This window comes from Anomaloglossus baeobatrachus, chromosome 6, assembly GCF_048569485.1.
Source record: "Anomaloglossus baeobatrachus isolate aAnoBae1 chromosome 6, aAnoBae1.hap1, whole genome shotgun sequence".
NCBI lineage: Eukaryota > Metazoa > Chordata > Amphibia > Anura > Aromobatidae > Anomaloglossus > Anomaloglossus baeobatrachus.
In genome coordinates this window covers 181,567,296-181,585,472 of record NC_134358.1, presented here as the reverse complement: position 1 = coordinate 181,585,472, position 18,177 = coordinate 181,567,296, and the positions used below count along the sequence as shown (strand labels likewise).

The following is an 18,177-nucleotide window of genomic DNA, read 5'->3' as shown; positions in this document are numbered from 1 at the left end:
GTTAACAATGGATGTGGCTACATAGCAGGCTATACCTGTTGTGTCGATGTTAATTTTCTCCCTTCCACTACAGACTACTGAATACAAAAACTTACTTTAGCCTAAGAGGAAGGACTGTGGCAAGTATTTCTGTTAATAACCTCACATGAGATAATTACTATTGAAAGGGAATTTGTTGCCAGGTGTTTGCTACCTAACATGAGAACAGCATAATTTAGAATCAGAAACTCTGATTCCAGCGATGTATCACTTATTGAGCTGTTTGATGTCATATTGATGGAATCACTGTTTTCTCTGCTGCAGATCTGCCAGTTCTGATCGGCAGCTTTCTGCTCATATAAAGTGTGCACAAAAAGTTGCCAATCAGTGGTGGGTGTGAGGTCATACAGAGCTCATGAATATAGAGGACTACCTGGCAGCAGGTTTATTAGTCTTCTAAAGATGAAATTGCTCTCAGATTAGGTGGCAAGAATCTGGCTGCAGTTTCTCTTTAAAGGGAACCTGTCACCACTTTTTTGGCGTATAAGCTGCGGCCACCACCACCGGGCTCTTATATACAGCATTCTAACATGCTGTATATAAGAGCCCAGGCCGCTGTGAGAATATAAAAAACACTTTATAATACTTACCTAACGGTCGCGCGGTTGGCCATATGGGCGTCTCCGTTCTCCGATGCCGGCGCTGCCTCTTTTGGCCATCTTTGTTCTCCTTCTTCTCTAGCCGCAGTGCATGACGCGTCCAACGTCATCCACACTCACTGGCATTCAGGTCCTGAGCAGATGCACTTTGATCTGCTCTGAGCAGGGCAGATCAAAGTATTGTAGTGCGCCTGCGCAGGATCGGCCACTGTGTATAACGTAGATGCGTCATGTACACAGGCATCAGAAAGAGGACGAAGATGGCCGAAAGAGGTGGCACCGGCACCAGAGAACGGAGATGCCCATATGGCCCACCGCGAGACCGTTAGGTAAGTATTATAAAGTGTTTTTTATGTTCTCACAGCGGCCTGGGCTCTTATAGACAGCATGTTAGAATGCTGCATATAAGAGCCCGGTGGTGGTGGACGCAGCTTATACGCCAAAAAAGGGGTGACAGGTTCCCTTTAAGCATTTTATGGATATTATCTAAAAGGTAGATTAAAAAAGGCTTAGATTCAAGTAATAAAATAAATGCAAAAGCTAATATTCTAAGGAGAAATATACAGTATGGCGTGGTTTGTTCTCTGCAGGAGTGTAAATGACAGTTCATTTTAAGACAAAAAAGCATTCAGAAGTCACAATAGAATTACACCTGATGTTATTAAGCTGTAGAATGGCCTTATCATATTATTTATTAATCACCATTTAGATTCAGCAAGGTTACTGTCAAATTTAACAGCTTGTCTTTCCTAAATAGTGAACCGACACAGTGTACGATGGTCTACTCCAGGCAGGGGACAACTGAAACTATAGAAGAAGTAGAAGATGAGCAGGAAGAAGATGGCAAAAGTCCACCTTCAAGAATAGCTCCATCTGACGAAGAATATTGTGTTGACCTAGAGGAATCTAGCTATACGCCTGATACAGAGTTGCCATTATATTCCACAGCTGATGGAGATCTTCCACCATCTTACAGCAAAGCTGTGAGCTTTGAGCAGCTGTCGTTTGCTTCTAATGATGAATCTGCAGACAATAATTTGATGGTTTTAAGTCCAGATGACAGCCACATTGACAAGTACCATGATACTCTTCTGCCTACTCTTACACATGAACTGACAGCAAGTGACCTTCTTCTAAATAAGTAGGTGTTTCTATTTCTTTTACATTGTTTTCTTACTTTTTATTCTCACAAGACCTCATTGTAAATCTTAGAGACCAAATCCTTGAGTTCTTTTTTTTTCCGTATTGACAGTATTAATTTGTTTGTTCAAATTTGTTGACAATTTCTTTTTTTTTGATAGGATGTTTCAAGATGATGAGCTGGAAGATTCAGAAAAATTTTATACGGGGCAGCCACGCTTGCTGCAGCTAATTTATGCTCTCTACAATACCTTAGTGGCCAGATCGGAAATGGTTTGCTATTTTGTGATCATCCTCAACCATATGATTTCTGCTTCTATGATAACACTGGTTCTCCCAATTCTCATATTTTTGTGGGCCATGCTATCTGTTCCACGCCCCAGTAAAAGGTTTTGGATGACTGCCATTGTATATACTGAGGTATGTAAATGCTTCCTATTCCCATACGATACGTGTTGTTCTCAAATAAGCAGTAAAAATAAGTTTTCATATGTAAATGGTATAGTTAAAATTTTGCACAAACTTTTACTTCCGAGGGCATTTGATATGGAGAAACAGCACCATATACACCTATGTGGGCATATTCAAATTTCAGTGCTAATTTTCAAGATCACCACAGGGTGCAATTGTGATCTTAGTTCACTTGCACCGCTTATATCTTGCAGTTTTAATATGGATGCTGAATCCTCTGAATGGAGCCATTACAACCATCTAAAATCAGGGTTGCCAACTATCCATAAATTCCAGGACAGTCCGTAAAAATACTATTTTTTCTTCGGTCCATAAAAAAAATAAGGCGACTTTTTTTTTCAAGCTGCAAAAAGTTTCACTGTTTCCTTAAAATATGTTGTCTGTCTGTAATTTTTTAACAAGCCATCCAGAAAAAAAAATAGTGTCATGTTGGCAACTCTGATCTAAACTTTGATCTAAAGTGACCTAACTTTTCACTTATAGACCTTAATTTTTGTAATTTTATTTATAGATTGCATGTTTATCATCATAGTAGGATATGGGTTATACAATGTGTTCCATAATATTCATTTTGGCAATACCTTTAGCTAAAATGGCCAAATCTTAGAAATATTGAAAAATATTTTTCTATATCAAAAAAGGCAAACATAGCAAAGACAAAGACAGGAGGAACTAGAGAGGAGGTCTTAAGAAAAGTAGAAAAACAATGTGATTGTAGTCTAGATGATTATGGAAGGGTATTTCCCTATCAGTTTATTTACTAAAAGACTATGTGTGAGAAGTCCATGTAACATATCAAATTCTAAATTCTGGAATGAAATTCCAGGTAATTATTTGGTTTGGGGGAGTCCGTTCTCCACTGATGCAGTGAGATCCTCAATCCTCATACTGTATAGACTGGGTGACAGATGACAGAAGATTGTATTTTTCCCCTTGGTTTCTGCTGGGAATACAGGACTTGTGAAAATAGCAAAGTGTACATTGTTCTGCTTGAGACAAATTGACTTCTGAATAGCAACTTTCCATTGGAAAGAGATGGTGGGGGTTCATAATCATCTGGATATGAGATCAAGAGTAACAAGTTGAGAGTTTATGGCTACTATTCCGCTGTAGAAGATCAGATCATCTCAAAATTTGTATAGTATCTATTCGTATTTAGATTATTTGTAACGAATCTCAAAGTACTTGTCCAGTATTCATCAGGAATAGTGATGGGCAGACCCAGACTGCAAAAGTCCAGATGCGTGCTGTTTCAAAAGTATTCAGGTGCCAGACCTGGGGTCGGAGTTTTCAGGGAACGTTGGCTAATGATTGGGGTCCAGCAACCCAGGAAATAAAAAATTAAAGGAAAAATAAAAGTAAGCAAATGCGCTATTCTTACCAAGTCTCCGGCACAGCTGTAAATGCTCCCGAAGCAGCTCACTCTTCTTCTGGGGCCGCTTATTAGCTTCCTACATATTCACTGCTTCCCCAGCCCACCGGCAGGCCTGTCATCTGTGATTGGTTGCTGTCAGATGCGCCCCTCAGCCTGTGTGACAGTGTCTGACTGCTTGTGTTCACAGACCCTATCTGTATAGTGAAAGAAATAATTATTTGATCCCTTGCTGATTTTGTAAGTTTGCCCACTGACAAAGACATGAACAGTCAATAATTTTAAGGGTAGAAAACCGTACTAAAACGGCGTCAAAACCATTTTTTTGGGGGGGGGGGTTGGTTTCTGGGCAAAGATATGCAAATTTGGTGATGACATGTTTCTTCTGAGGTCAGGTTACCTGCCATCATAGGTGGAGGACCATTGGAACCTCCAGCTGTTACTGCAAATAACCTAAAGGGATATCACTGCTGATGGTGTGACTCATTCATTCTGTACCTGAAGCTTACAGCAGGCGTGTTTTTTTCTACGGCTGCATGCCATGCCTTCAGATGTAGCAGAACTGGAATCATTGTGGGACCTCGTGTGGATTATGTCGGACCTGCGTGTTTTGGGGGTTAATAAATTGGTGAAAGAGGGTTTTTTTTGTATTTTATTTCAAATAAAGGATTTTTTGGGTGTTTGTGTTTATTTCTTTTCACTTAAAGATTAGTAATGGGGGGTATCATAGACGCCTCCCATTACTAATCTAAGGCTTAGTGATTACCCTGATTGCAACCACACCATGGCAATTAGGAAGAGCTGGGTAAAAAGCCAGGATTGTCACATTTAATGAATGTGACAATCCTGGGCGGCTGCTGGCTGCAATTTTTAGGCTGGGGGTCCCAATAAGCATGTTTCTCCTTAGCTTGAGACTACCAGCCCTCAGCTGTCGTGCTTTATCATGGCTGGGTATCAAAATTGGGGGGACTGCACGCCTTTTTTTAAAATTATTTATTTCAACAACAACAACAACAACAACAATAATAATAATAATAATAATAAGCTGCATGTGTGTTCACCAATCACTAATCATAATTAACAAACCTAATGCAAGTCAATGGAGAACCCAAACATTTTTCTTACCTTGACGAATACTGGAATAGTACTTGGTATTCAGTAAGCATTATCCGAGCACAAATGGTTACTATTCACCCATTTCTAGTTGTAATGTCTTAGGTTGTGTGGGGTTTATGTGTGAGGGACAAGCAAATTTGATATTTGCATTTTTAACCACAGATATAAATGGAGAGGTTTTGGTAGGCATTATGGTCAACATTATCCAACCAAAATTCTCTAGAAATAAACTGGCAAGCTAGCCAGACAACACAAATACCAGATAAGGAAGAAGTTGTGTGTATTTCCCAGAAAAAAGGGGCTTGATTGTCCAAGATGGGAAATAATTTAGAGAAAAGGGAAAAATGAGTGTATGGAAAAACATAATTACAGTAAATAGCTGTGATTTTAACGTTTTTAATCATGTTTCGTGTATAGGTAGCAATTGTTATCAAGTACTTCTTCCAATTTGGATTTTTCCCATGGCATAAAATTCCAGCTGTGCTCCAAGACAAACCTTATTTTGCTCCTAATATAATTGGTGTGGAGAAGAAAGAAGGATATGTACACTACGACCTGGTTCAACTCCTTGCATTATTTTTTCATAGATCTATTTTGAAGGTAGGATTTATCAGACTGAATATTGCTATTTGTCATTTTTAAATATGAAAAAAATGGTATAGTTGTGATAACTGACATTAAAGCACACACTGGGCAACATTTTTTTTATCAGATTGACAATATCTTGTAATTTGGATGTATTACAAAAATATGGTTAGCATTCAGCCTTTTTGGTCTAAATGGACAGTAGCTCACATGCTTCACATTCTTGCTTCATTTAAGCAAGGGACACAGAACTTCAATTTTTGTGATGGGATAACTAGTAATTGTGTTCCCCAAAAATTAGACAGCTATCACACCACAAAGACGAGAGCGCTTGTCAAGCTTTTTGGGAATTCCTGGTTTCGATGCTTAGTTCTGCTGATATAAAATTAAATATTACATATAAAGGATACAATTGTTCTCATTAGTGATGAGTGAATATATCCGGCACTATTAATTACTCGCACAAATATTAAGGTATTCGGGATATTTGTTACTCGTCTAGTATTTTGGTATTCCCCTCGAGTTTCAAGTCCCCTCCACATGTTTGGCACCTGATTTTCACCCACTAAACATGCAGGGATTGCCTGCCAATCACAGAAATGCCATAGCCATCTTTGCTACTGGCATTACTGTAATTGGCAGGCACAGTGGGGAAAAAAATGATGGGCGGTCCTCCGGCTATTTGTGATAACCACCGCAGGTAAAGGAGATACCTGAGGACTGGTATTCTCAGGCTGGGAAAGTAAAAATAACAACCCATTAGATGGGCCAATTATGGTGCTTTACCTGGCTCATCCCGATTGCCCTGGTGTGGTGGCAATCAGGGTAATAAATGGGCTTGATGTCAGCTGTGATTTGACAAAAATCACAGGTGCCATCAAGCCCTGGGTTGGTAATGGAGAGGTGTCTATGAGAACCCCAGTATTACCAGCCTGATAAGTAAAAAGAAAATAAAAACAAAAACATAAAAATATTTTATTTTAAATGTTAATAAAAAAAACACACCCTCTTTCAACAATTTATTAACCCCAAAAAGTGAACTCAGTTGAACCTGTTGCCGGATTGCCGAACTACAGCGCGGCAGTGTTCAGCAATCCGACAGTCTGGCAATACAGCAGCGGATTCAACTGAGTTGACTGAGAGTAGTGGGGGAGCCCCCTAGTGTGAACTCCAGTGACGTGACTGCCAGATTGTCAGACTGTCGAATTGCAAGACTCGTCGCTACAGTAATCTGACAGTCCGGTAGCTGTGAGGCCCGGAAACCTTAAAGGAGCCTTTAAAGGGAATCTGTCACCAGGTTTTTGTCACCTAATGTAAAAGTAGTATAATGTAGAGACAGAGATCCTGATTTCAGCAATGTGTCAATTACTGGGCTGCTTCGTTTAATTTTGATAAAATGACTGATTAATAAGCAGTTCATTATCATTAGAGGACAAATTGGCCTGATGCCAGTAGTCCAGCATATTCGTGAGCTCTGTATAACGTCTAGATCTCCAGCAGAGAAAACATTGATTTTATCAACATGACAGCAAACAGCTCATTGACACATTGCTGGAATCAGGGTCTTTGTCTCTACATTTTGCTGCTCTCAGATAGGGGAGCAAAAACCTGGTGACAGATTCCATTTAAGGTTCCTGGAGTTCCCAGCCTGAGAACACCAGTCCCTAGCTGTCTGCTTTAGCTGCGCTGGTTATCAAAAATGAGTATTTATATAAATAATTAAAAAAAAAAGTGATGTAATACTCTGATTACATTGTTCCCAGACGCAATCTGTTTCAGATATGCATCCCTGCATCTTTCCTATTCTGTTCCTATTCAATTTCATAACTTTCCATCTATTTCAGCATTTTTATAGCCCTGCCAGCCATCCTGGCAGGATCTACCTTAAAATTCTTAGAATTTCCTGTTGGCTTGAATTAGATTTGTTATTCCTGACAAATACACGAATAGTACGAAATATTTAAGACGAATAATCCGAACCTGAATATTTCAGTTTTCACCCATCACTAGTTCTCATATTTAAAGGAAATCTGTCACCAAGTTTTTACACATAATCTGAGAGCAGCGTAATGTAGGTGGAGAGATCCTGATTCCAGCGATGTGTCACTTACTGGGCTGCTAAGTGTAGTTTTGATAAAATCTCTGTTTAATCAGCAGTAGATTATCATTAGAGGACTACTTGGTGTGGTGCCAGATAGTCCAGCATATTCATGAGCTCTGTATAACTGCTAGATCTGTAGCAGAGAAAACATTCATTTTATCAAAATGACAGCAAAAATCTCAGTAAGTGACACATCACTGGAATCAGGGTCCCCATCTTTACATTACGCTGCTTTCAGATGGGGGAGCAAAAACCTGGTGACAAATTCCCTTTAAAAAGTACTTATCACTAGCTTGGGCTGCCCTTTGTATTTAACCCCATACCAATGTATGACTTACTGGTACATCATGTGATGGCTCCCTGACTTTGATGTGGTCTTGCAAGCCAAGCCCGCACCTTTGCCGGCAGATGATAGCTGTGATAGTCAGCCATAATATGCCTCTTACAGCCATGGGTTAAATGCCACTGTCAATCCCTGACAGTGGCATGTAAAGTGTCAGCAGGATGGCACATCATTCTTTGCGTCCGTCGGTGCGCCTCTGACGTGATTGCGGGGCGCCGATGGGTTGCCATGACAACCCATGTCTGCTAAAGAACGTCTGGTGCAAAAGTCGAGTGGGCACCTCCATGTTATGGGATCCCAGTATACAGAGTGTAATCCTGCAACCCTCAATGGCCCTCTGTGAAAGAGAGAGATCTCGTCAGATGTCGTTCTCTACACTGCACTGACGTTGCTGTTGTTTACTTTACTAAGCTGTTATTTAATAATAACCACTCTAATCATGTTACTGTTCTGTACCAGCTTAAAGAATAAGGCAAATTTGGTTAGCATAGATCTGCAAAGTTCTCGCTTTTTCACCATGAGGAGCTAAGCGAAGAGTTGTGGGATCTCACTCTGAATGCCTGGTCACTTAGCCGGACATTAGGGACACGTTGGACCTCTTTTGTTAATAGGTGCTATTTAGAAATTCCACCATTCTGAGGTTGCCCACTCTTTTTTTAAATAAAAAAACAACACCAGACTATTGATAAGTTCTCTTTCAATATTAAATATACAGGACTTATTGTTTTTCATATTTAAGTTATTTTCAGTGCATGTGATCCGCAAAACCAGAGACATAAGTACCATAGTGACCATGAAACACCTGTACGGATTAAATGTATTTTTCCTGTGTATCTGAATCTAACAAGACTTCCTCTATTCTATTAGTGTCACGGTCTTTGGGATGAGGATGATATGAGTGATAATGCTACCCACAAGGAAGACACAGATGATGAAATGTCAGAAGGATCAGGAAGAAGAGATTCCGTAGGCTCCCTAAAATCAGTTAACCTTGCAGCATCTGTAGAATCCATCCATGTCCATTTTCCCGAGGAGAAGGCAGCCATTCGGAGGAAGAGTTCTAGTAGTGGGTCCCAAATTTCACACAGGTCTAGTTACTCATCGTCGCACAGATCAAAAAGAGGTAATTGTCAACCAACACGGTGCAATATTAACCATTAAAGAGTGATATGATATATCTAATACTAGCTGAAGTACCCGGGCGTTGCCCGGGATAGTAACTGTCTCTCTGTCTCTCTCCCTGTCTCCCTATCTGTCTGTGTCGCTGTCTGTCTGTCTCTTTCCTTGTCTGTCTGTGTCTATGTCTCTGTCTGACTATTTCTATCTCCGCCTGTATTTGTATCAGTCTATCGGTCTCCATCTCTGTGTCTGTCTGTTTCTCTCTATCTCTGTGTCTGCCTCTGTGTGTGTCTGTCTGTTTCTCTCTATCTCTGTGTCTGTCTCTGTGTGTGTCTGTCTGTTTCTCTCTATCTCTTTGTCTGTCTCTGTGTGTGTCTGTCTGTTTCTCTCTATCTCTGTGTCTGTCTCTGTGTGTGTCTGTCTGTTTCTCTCTATCTCTGTGTCTGTCTCTGTGTGTGTCTGTCTGTTTCTCTCTATCTCTGTGTCCGTCTCTGTGTGTGTCTGTCTGTTTCTCTCTATCTCTGTGTCTGTCTCTGTGTGTGTCTGTCTGTTTTTCTCTATCTCTGTGTCTGTCTGTTTCCCCGGCTGTCTGTTTCCCCGGCTGTCTGTTTCCCCGGCTGTCTCTTTGCCCGGCTGTCTCTTTCCAGGGCTGTCTCTTTCCAGGGCTGTCTCTTTCCCCATCTGTCTGCGTCTCTGTCTCTCTCTGTCTCTCTCTATCCATCTCTCCACCGACATATCATATAACCTCACGCATAAGCTTCAACTAACAGTTTATTTTGTTCCTATAGCAACCACTGACAGTTGCTATTAATAACCTATAGCTCCCACCTCCATTCAGTTTAATGGCTGCAGGATTTTAGAGACTAACTGTAAAGCACGGGGTTACATTTTTCTGTCAAAACATAATCTACGACGCTCCCTGGGTCACATGAGGCGTCTGTGCAAAAGTTCGTGATTGTAAATGCGACGGTGCGGATTCCTTTAGCGGACATACATACACACATACACATACACTCAGATTTATATATTAGACATAAAGCTGAGTGTATGTGTGTGTGTTGTATGTGTGTATGTATGTCCGCTAAAGGAATCCGCACCGTCGCATTACAATCACGAAATTTTGCACAGACACCCCATGTGACCCAGGGAACGTCATAGACTGTTTGGGCGGGAAAATTTAACCCCGTGCTTTCCAGTTACCGTATTTTTCGGACCATAAGACGTACTTTTTTCCCCCCAAATGTTGGGGGAAAGTGGGGGGTGCGTCTTATGGTCTGACTACAAGGCTGCGGGGAATGAGGGTGCCGCGGTGCAGCGGGTCATCGGCGGCACGAGCAGGCTTTAACAGCCTGCCGTGACCACGTGGGCCCGCTCATTACATATGCACGCCCATCCTCCCGCCCATCATCTGTCAGCGAAACCGGCGCTGACAGGTGGGCGGGGTGATGGGCGGGGGGGGTGCGTGCATAATTAGCAGCCGGCCGTGATCACCCCTGGCAACTACAGCCTGGAGTGATCATGTGCGGCTGTATTTACTGCCCCCCGTGCATCATTATCAGCGCGGGGTGCAGTGAATCAGTGTACTCACCCGTCACCGTGTGTGGAGCCGCCCCCCTGCAGCATCGCGTCTTCCTGTCTGTGCTGGCGGTCAGCTGATCTGGACACTAGCGGCGCGCACCGCGATGATGTCATCGCTGTGCGCGCCGCTAGTATCCACCAGAATCGATCAGCTTACCGCCGGCACAGACAGGAAGACGCGATGCTGCAGACACCGGTGACGGCTCCACACAGCGGCGCTGCAGCTGAGACAGAGATCGGTGCTTCAGGGAGTGAGGAAGGGTAAGTATAAACGTTTATTTTTTTTTTCCTGTGCCACAGGATACACGCCATTTACCAGGATGGGGGCATTTCATGAGCAGGATGGATGGGGGCATTTCATGAGCAGGATGGATGGGGGCATTTCATGAGCAGGATGGATGGGGGCATTTCATGAGCAGGATGGATGGGGGCATTTCATGAGCAGGATGGATGGGGGCATTTCATGAGCAGGATGGATGGGGGCATTTCATGAGCAGGATGGATGGGGGCATATCTTGAGCAGGATGGATGGGGGCATTTCATGAGCAGGATGGATGGGGGCATTTCATGAGCAGGATGGATGGGGGCATTTCATGAGCAGGATGGATGGGGGCATTTCATGAGCAGGATGGATGGGGGCATTTCATGAGCAGGATGGATGGGGGCATTTCATGAGCAGGATGGATGGGGGCATATCATGAGCAGGATGGACGGGGGCATATCATGAGCAGGATGGACGGGGGCATATCATGAGCAGGATGGATGGGGGCATATCATGAGCAGGATGGATGGGGGCATATCATGAGCAGGATGGATGGGGGCATATCATGAGCAGGATGGATGGGGGTATATCATGAGCAGGATGGATGGGGGTATATCATGAGCAGGATGGATGGGGGTATATCATGAGCAGGATGGATGGGGGGTATATTATTAGCAGGATGGGGGGTATATGAGCAGGATCATATACAAGGCAGGAGGATCCTTATCAGAATGGGGTACCTTAGGAGAGAATTTGGGGACATTACCCCCATAACAGTGTCAGCAGCAGATCCTCGCCCCATAACAGTGTGTCATGACCATATTTTTTGGTTAAAATTTTATTTTCCTATTTTCCTCCTCTAAAACCAGGGTGCGTTTTATGGTCAGGTGCGTCTTATAGTCCGAAAAATACGGTACTCTACAAAAATCCTGCCTCCATTAATCTGAATGGAGCTGGGATCTGCAGGCTATAAATAGCAACTGTCAGTTGTTGCTATAGGAGCAAAATAAAACTGTTAGTATACGAAGCTTATGTGTGAGGTAAAAAGATGTCGGTGGTGTGACGGATAGAGAGAGACAGACAGAGACAGCGCGGGCAAAGAGACAGCGCGGGCAAAGAGACAGCGCGGGCAAAAAGACAGCGCGGAATAAGAGACAGCACGGAATAAGAGACAGAGCGGAATAAGAGACAGAGCGGAAAAAGAGACAGAGCGGAAAAAGAGACAGAGCGGAAAAAGAGACAGAGCGGAAAAAGAGACAGAGCGGAAAAAGAGACAGAGCGGGAAAGAGACAGAGCGGAAAAAGAGACAGAGCGGAAAAAGAGACAGAGCGGAAAAAGAGACAGAGCGGGAAAGAGACAGAGCGGGAAAGAGACAGAGCGGGAAAGAGACAGAGCGGGAAAGAGACAGAGCGGAAAAAGAGACAGAGCGGAAAAAGAGACAGAGCGGAAAAAGAGACAGAGCGGAAAAAGAGACAGAGCGGGAAAGAGACAGAGCAGAAAAAGAGACAGAGCGGAAAAAGAGACAGAGCGGAAAAAGAGACAGAGCGGGAAAGAGACAGAGCGGGAAAGAGACAGAGCGGGAAAGAGACAGAGCGGGAAAGAGACAGAGCGGGAAAGAGACAGAGCGGGAAAGAGACAGAGCAGGCAAAGAGACAGAGCAGGCAAAGAGACAGAGAGAGAGACAGATACAGAGATTGAGACAGATAGACTCATGCAAATACAGACAGAGAGATAGAAACAGACAGACAAGGAAAGAGACAGACAGCGAGACAGACAGCGACACACAGGCAGAGACTAGGAGAGAGACAGAGAGACAGTTACTATCCCGTGCAATGCCCGGGTACTACAGCTAGTATATATATATATATATATATATATATATATATAATTATATACATATACATACATATACATACATACATACATACATACATACACGATACACTTTATTGATCCCGTGAGAAATTATGGTATCACAGCAGCACAACTTAAATCATAACATGAATTACTTAATTGACAAGACAGTAGAGTTGACAGAAGAACGTTATACATTAGATTAGGACATACACAGCGGGTGAACTGGAAGTAGAAGAAATAAAGTAGACATTCACCTATGATGATTTAACACTAACGTGATTGTTGAACATTCCCATAGCAGTTGGCACAAATGATTTCCTATATTTTTCCTTCTTACACCTCAGAAGGATTAGCCGGTTACTGAAGGTGCTCTTCTGTCTCATGAATAGCTCATATCATGGATGTGCATTATTATTCAAAATCGCCATACACTTTTTCAGAGTTCTTCTCTCCACTACCTCCTCAAAAGAGTCCAGATTGGAGCCAACAGCAGAGCTTGCCTTCTTGATAAGCTTATTCAGCTTATTAGCATCAGAGACCCGCACACTACTACCCCAGCATATGAGTGCAAAAAAGATGGCACTTGCCACTACAGACTGGTAGAACATTTCTAACATTTTGCTGCACACATTAAAAGACCTCAGTTTCCTTAGGAAATACAATCTGCTCATTCCCTTCTTGTAGACCATCTCTGAGTGGCATCTCCAGTCCAGTTTGCTATCCAGGTGGACCCCCAAATATTTGTAATTCTTCACCTGCTCTACCTCCTGACCAGCAATAGTGATTGGTAAACATTCCATCTTTCTCCTGCTATAGTTGGCCACCAACTCCTTAGTTTTCTTAACATTTAGTTGTAGATAGTTACCATGGCACCAATCCACAAAATTCAACACCACCCTTCTATATTCCTCATCCCCCTGGTCCCCCCTAATACATCCCACAACCACGGAGTCATCCGAGAATTTTTGAAGGTGGCAAAAATCAGATTTATACTGAAAGTCTGATGTATACAGTGTGAATAGAAAAAGCGCTAGCACCGTTCCCTGAGGGGCACCTACACTGCTCAATAATTTGCTAGACACAACTGCTCCCATCTGTACAAACTGTGGCCGATCTGATAGGGAATCAGTTATCCAATTTCTCATCCCCTCCTCCACCTTCATATCAGTCATCTTTTTGTGTAGTAAAAGTGGCTGCAGGGTGTTAAATGCACTCGAGAAATCGAAGAACATCGCTCGCACAGTGGTTCCGTCATTCTCCAAACATGAATGTACAGTATGTAACAGAGAAAGAATAGCATTGTCCACCCCCAATCTATGCCGGTAAGCAAACTGTCAATAAAAGCCCTCACCCTCGGACTCAAGTGAGCAAGCACAAATCTTTCCAAGGCCTTCATAGCATGAGATGTTAAGGCTACAGGACGATAGTCATTTAGGGTTGCAGGAGAAGTAGTCTTGGGTACCGGAACCAGACAGGAAGTTTTCCATAACACTGGTACCCTCAGTGTTTGTAGACTTCCATTAAATAGGTGTGTAAAGACCGTACACAGCTGGTCTGCACACACTTTAAGGACACGTAGACTGAGTCCATCTGGCCCTGCAGCTTTACCAATGTTAAGTGACTTAAACTGCCTCCTCACATCATTTTCGGAGACTCTGAAATTAATCTGCTCATCCTCCAATATCAATGTTGCAGAATTTGCACCAGATTCACATCCTCTGTCAGTTGGCGTTACACATGTATTGCTAAATCTATTGAAATACTCATTCATCTCATTATCATCATCCTATGAAGAAGAAAACGGCACTTCCTTCGTATATATTTTCAAAAGATGTTGGGGTGCACTTCAGGTTCCAAAGCCATAAAACAAGAAGTAACAAGGCACTCCCAAAGTATGATGAAAAAGTGTATTTATTGTGCTTGAAGAACGTTTTCGGTCCAAATTGGACCTTCCTCAGTAGCACTAAGCATAAAAATAAAGTCCAAAAATAAATAACATAAACACAAACGGTGTATATAACACTGAGGACAAACAAAATACCATACTCATTCACTGTTATAGACATTTACTACACATCCTCCTTCCATTAACTCTATACAAACCAACTTCCTTCACCTGTTCTTCCCTTTGGCTCCTCTTCTCTTTCTTCATTTTTACTCCTTTTCTCTTCATTTTCATGTTTTAATTTTCAAAAAAGTCTGAGTCAATATGAAATTTATTTATCACAGAATAATGTATAAATTGTCACATATATGAAATGAATATATGTATGAGACTTTTTCTATCAAAGAATATGAATTTGAATATTGCAATGTACACTGTTACGTACATGTAACTATTTTGTTTGTCCTCAGTGTTATATACACCGTTTGTGTTTATGTTATTTATTTTTGTACTTTATTTTTATGCTCAGTAATTTCATTCCTCACCAAACCTCCCTGAAATTATTGTGGGACAGTTTCTTTTCAAGTTTAATTCTGAAGATTTCCTGGGCCTCCTTTATTTTATACTTCAATTCATGCTGTATCATTTTAATTTCCTCTTTGTCGCCTAATTTAAATGCCTTTTTTTTTTCCTGTTGAGCAAATGCTTCAATTCTTTTGTTATCCATGGCTTGTTATTTGCAAAACACCTAATCTTTTTAACAGTCACCAACATATCAATGCAGAAGTTAATGTAGTCAGTCACTCTACCAACCACTTCATTAACATTTGTATACTCGCCCATTGTCCCAAGCAACACATCCCAGTCTGTAAGATGAAAGCAATCCTGTAGAACCTGTTCATTTGTTGGATTCCACATTCTAATTGTTTTAATTGTAGCAGGCTGTTTACTAACAACAGGTTGGTAGACTGGTGACAATAGTATAAGATTGTGATCGGATTTCCCCAAGGGCGGCAGGGCAGAGGATGAATATGCATTCTTGACATTAGCATAAAGTAAATCCAAAATAATTTTGTCACGTGTTGTACATTTAACAAATTGATAGAATTTAGGTAAAGAAGTTGAAATTTTAGCCCGATTAAAATCCCCAGAGATTACAGTAAGCGAGTTGGGGTGTTTCATCTGGAGCCGAGCAATGACTCCTGACAGCATTTCTCCGGCAGCCTCATGGTTTGCTGATGGTGGTATGTACAACACTATTGCAATTCCAAGCGAGAATTCTTTAGGAATATAGTAAGGTCTGAGGCCAACTGCTAGCAGTTCAATGTTCGGACAACAATGGCGCTCCCTTATTGTCACATGCCCCTAATTGCACCATCCGTTGTTTATGTAGAGTATAACTCCTCCACCCTTTTTTTGCCACTCTTCATAATGTCTCTATCAGCCCGGACCATGTGAAATCCTGGTACTGAAACACTTGAGTCAGGGATCTCTCCATGTAACCAAATTTCAGTAAAACACATCAAACTGCATTCCTTGTACTCCATCTGGGTCCGAATTAATGCCAGCAGTTCATCCGACTTATTTCCCAGTGATTGAACATTCCCCATGATGATGGTCGGGACCACAGGTTTAAACCGTCTTCACCTTGCCTTAAGTTTTTTGCCCGCTCTGCAACCTCTGAAAGGTCTCCTTACCTCACATAGGACACGTGGTCTACCCACTGCAGGAGAAGACATTAGCCTGCACAGCTCCAGAAGTCTGCCCCTTGAATAAACAACATGTTTAGGAACAGACTTTGAGACATCAATCAAATCCTTGCCCATGTTTGTCGCACCAAGCCTGTCTGTAATAGATGGCATACAGTGTTCACCTCCAGACATAGCTGTACCAATTCCCAGACAGGTAGTGGCCGCCTGGCAGTAGGTGCATATAATACCAGTCCTAGGTTACAAAGGTGATCACAGATATACTGTATATCCAGATAGCTGTGGGTAGCAGCATACATCTAACGGAAACATTTCAGAGGATCCATGGTTCAGAAGCATACATCCAAGGGAAATCCAAGGGTTCAGCATACATCCAAGGGATACATTCTAGAGGATCCAAGGTTCAGAAGGAGAAGGTACTGGAGAAAAATTTCTTAGAAGTTCCAAAACTGAGGTTCAGAAAGAAAAGGTTCACACAAAACAAAAATAATTCCAAATTAAAACTAATAAAAAATTAATAAACTTAATAAAAACCAAAGCTATTCCCATCTCACTTGTTTATTTTTACCATGTAAACCAATATAACTTCACAAAATTTAGAAATAAACATTTCTGACATGCAAAAACAAAACCCCAAAAAATTAGTGACCAATATAGCCACCTTTCTTTATAATGACACTCAACAGCCTACCATCCATAGATTCTGTCAGTTGTTTGATCTGTTTACGATCAACATTGCATGCAGCAGCCACCACAGCCTCCCAGACACTGTTCCGAGAGGTGTACTGTTTTCCCTCCCTGTAGATCGTACATTTTATGAGGGACCACAGGTTCTCTATGGGGTTCAGATAAGGTGAACAAGGGAGCTGTGTTATTATTTTTTCATCTTTTAGACCATTACTGGCCAGCCACGCTGTGGAGTAGTTGGATGCATGTGATGAAGCATTGTCCTGCATGAAAATCATGTTTTTCTTGAACGATACCAACCTCTTCCTGTACCACTGCTTGAAGAAGTTGTCTTCCAGAAACTGGCAGTAGGTCTGGGAGTTGAGCTTCACTCCATCCTCAACCCGAAAAGGTCCCACAAGTTCATCTTTGATACCAGCCCATACCAGTACCCCACCTCCATCTTGCTGGCGTCTGAGTCGGACTGGAGCTCTCTGACCTTTACTGATCCAGCCTCTGGCCATCCATCTGGCCCATCAAGAGTCACTCATTTCATCAGTCCATAAAACCTTTGAAAAATCAGTCTTAAGATATTTCTTGGCCCAGTCTTGACGTTTTATCTTATGTTTCTTGTTCAAAGGTGGTCGTTTTTTAGCCTTCCTTACCTTGGCCATGTCCCTGTGTATGGCACACCTTGTGCTTTTTGATACTCCAGTAACGTTGCAGCTCTAAAATATGGCCAAACTGGTGGCAAATGGCATCTTGGCAGCTTCACGCATGACTTTCCTCAATTCATGAGTTATTTTGCGCCTTTTTTTGCCCAACATGCTTCTTGCGACCCTGTTGGCTATTTGCCATGAAACGCTTGATTGTTCGGTGATCACGCTTCAAAAGTTTGGTAATTTCAAGACTGCTGCATCCCTCTGCAAGACATCTCACAATTTTGGACTTTTCAGAGCCCGTCAAATCTCTCTTCTGACCCATTTTGCCAAAGGAAAGGAAGTTGCCTAATAATTAAGTACACCTTATATAGGGTGTTGATGTCATTACACCACACCCCTCCTCATTACAGAGATGCACATCACCTTATTTACTTAATTGGTAGTTGGCACTCAAGCCTATACAGCTTGGAGTAGGACATGTATAAAAAGTATCGTGATCAAAATACTCATCTGCCTAATAATTCTGCACACAGTGTATATACACAGTTGAAAACAGAAGTTTACATACATTATCTAAAAAGACACATCTTTATGTTTTTCTCACTATGTGACATGAAATCAGAATAAACCTTTCCCTTTTTTGTCAATTAGGATTACCAAAATGATTTACAGT

At 41.9% G+C, this 18,177-nt stretch overlaps 1 protein-coding gene across 13 annotated transcripts in view; it reads left to right on the top strand.

Moving 5' to 3' along the window:
- The window catches only part of PIEZO2 (piezo type mechanosensitive ion channel component 2), a 630,266-nt gene that overhangs the window by 517,450 nt on the left and 94,639 nt on the right, over positions 1-18,177 (top strand). For all 13 annotated transcript variants that reach the window (XM_075314549.1, XM_075314558.1, XM_075314555.1 and 10 more), the window contains 4 exons: positions 1,396-1,779; positions 1,940-2,198; positions 5,155-5,337; positions 8,634-8,889. In XM_075314549.1, the coding sequence (XP_075170664.1) occupies positions 1,396-1,779; positions 1,940-2,198; positions 5,155-5,337; positions 8,634-8,889 (1,082 nt within the window). The remainder of the gene's footprint in view (positions 1-1,395; positions 1,780-1,939; positions 2,199-5,154; positions 5,338-8,633; positions 8,890-18,177) is intronic.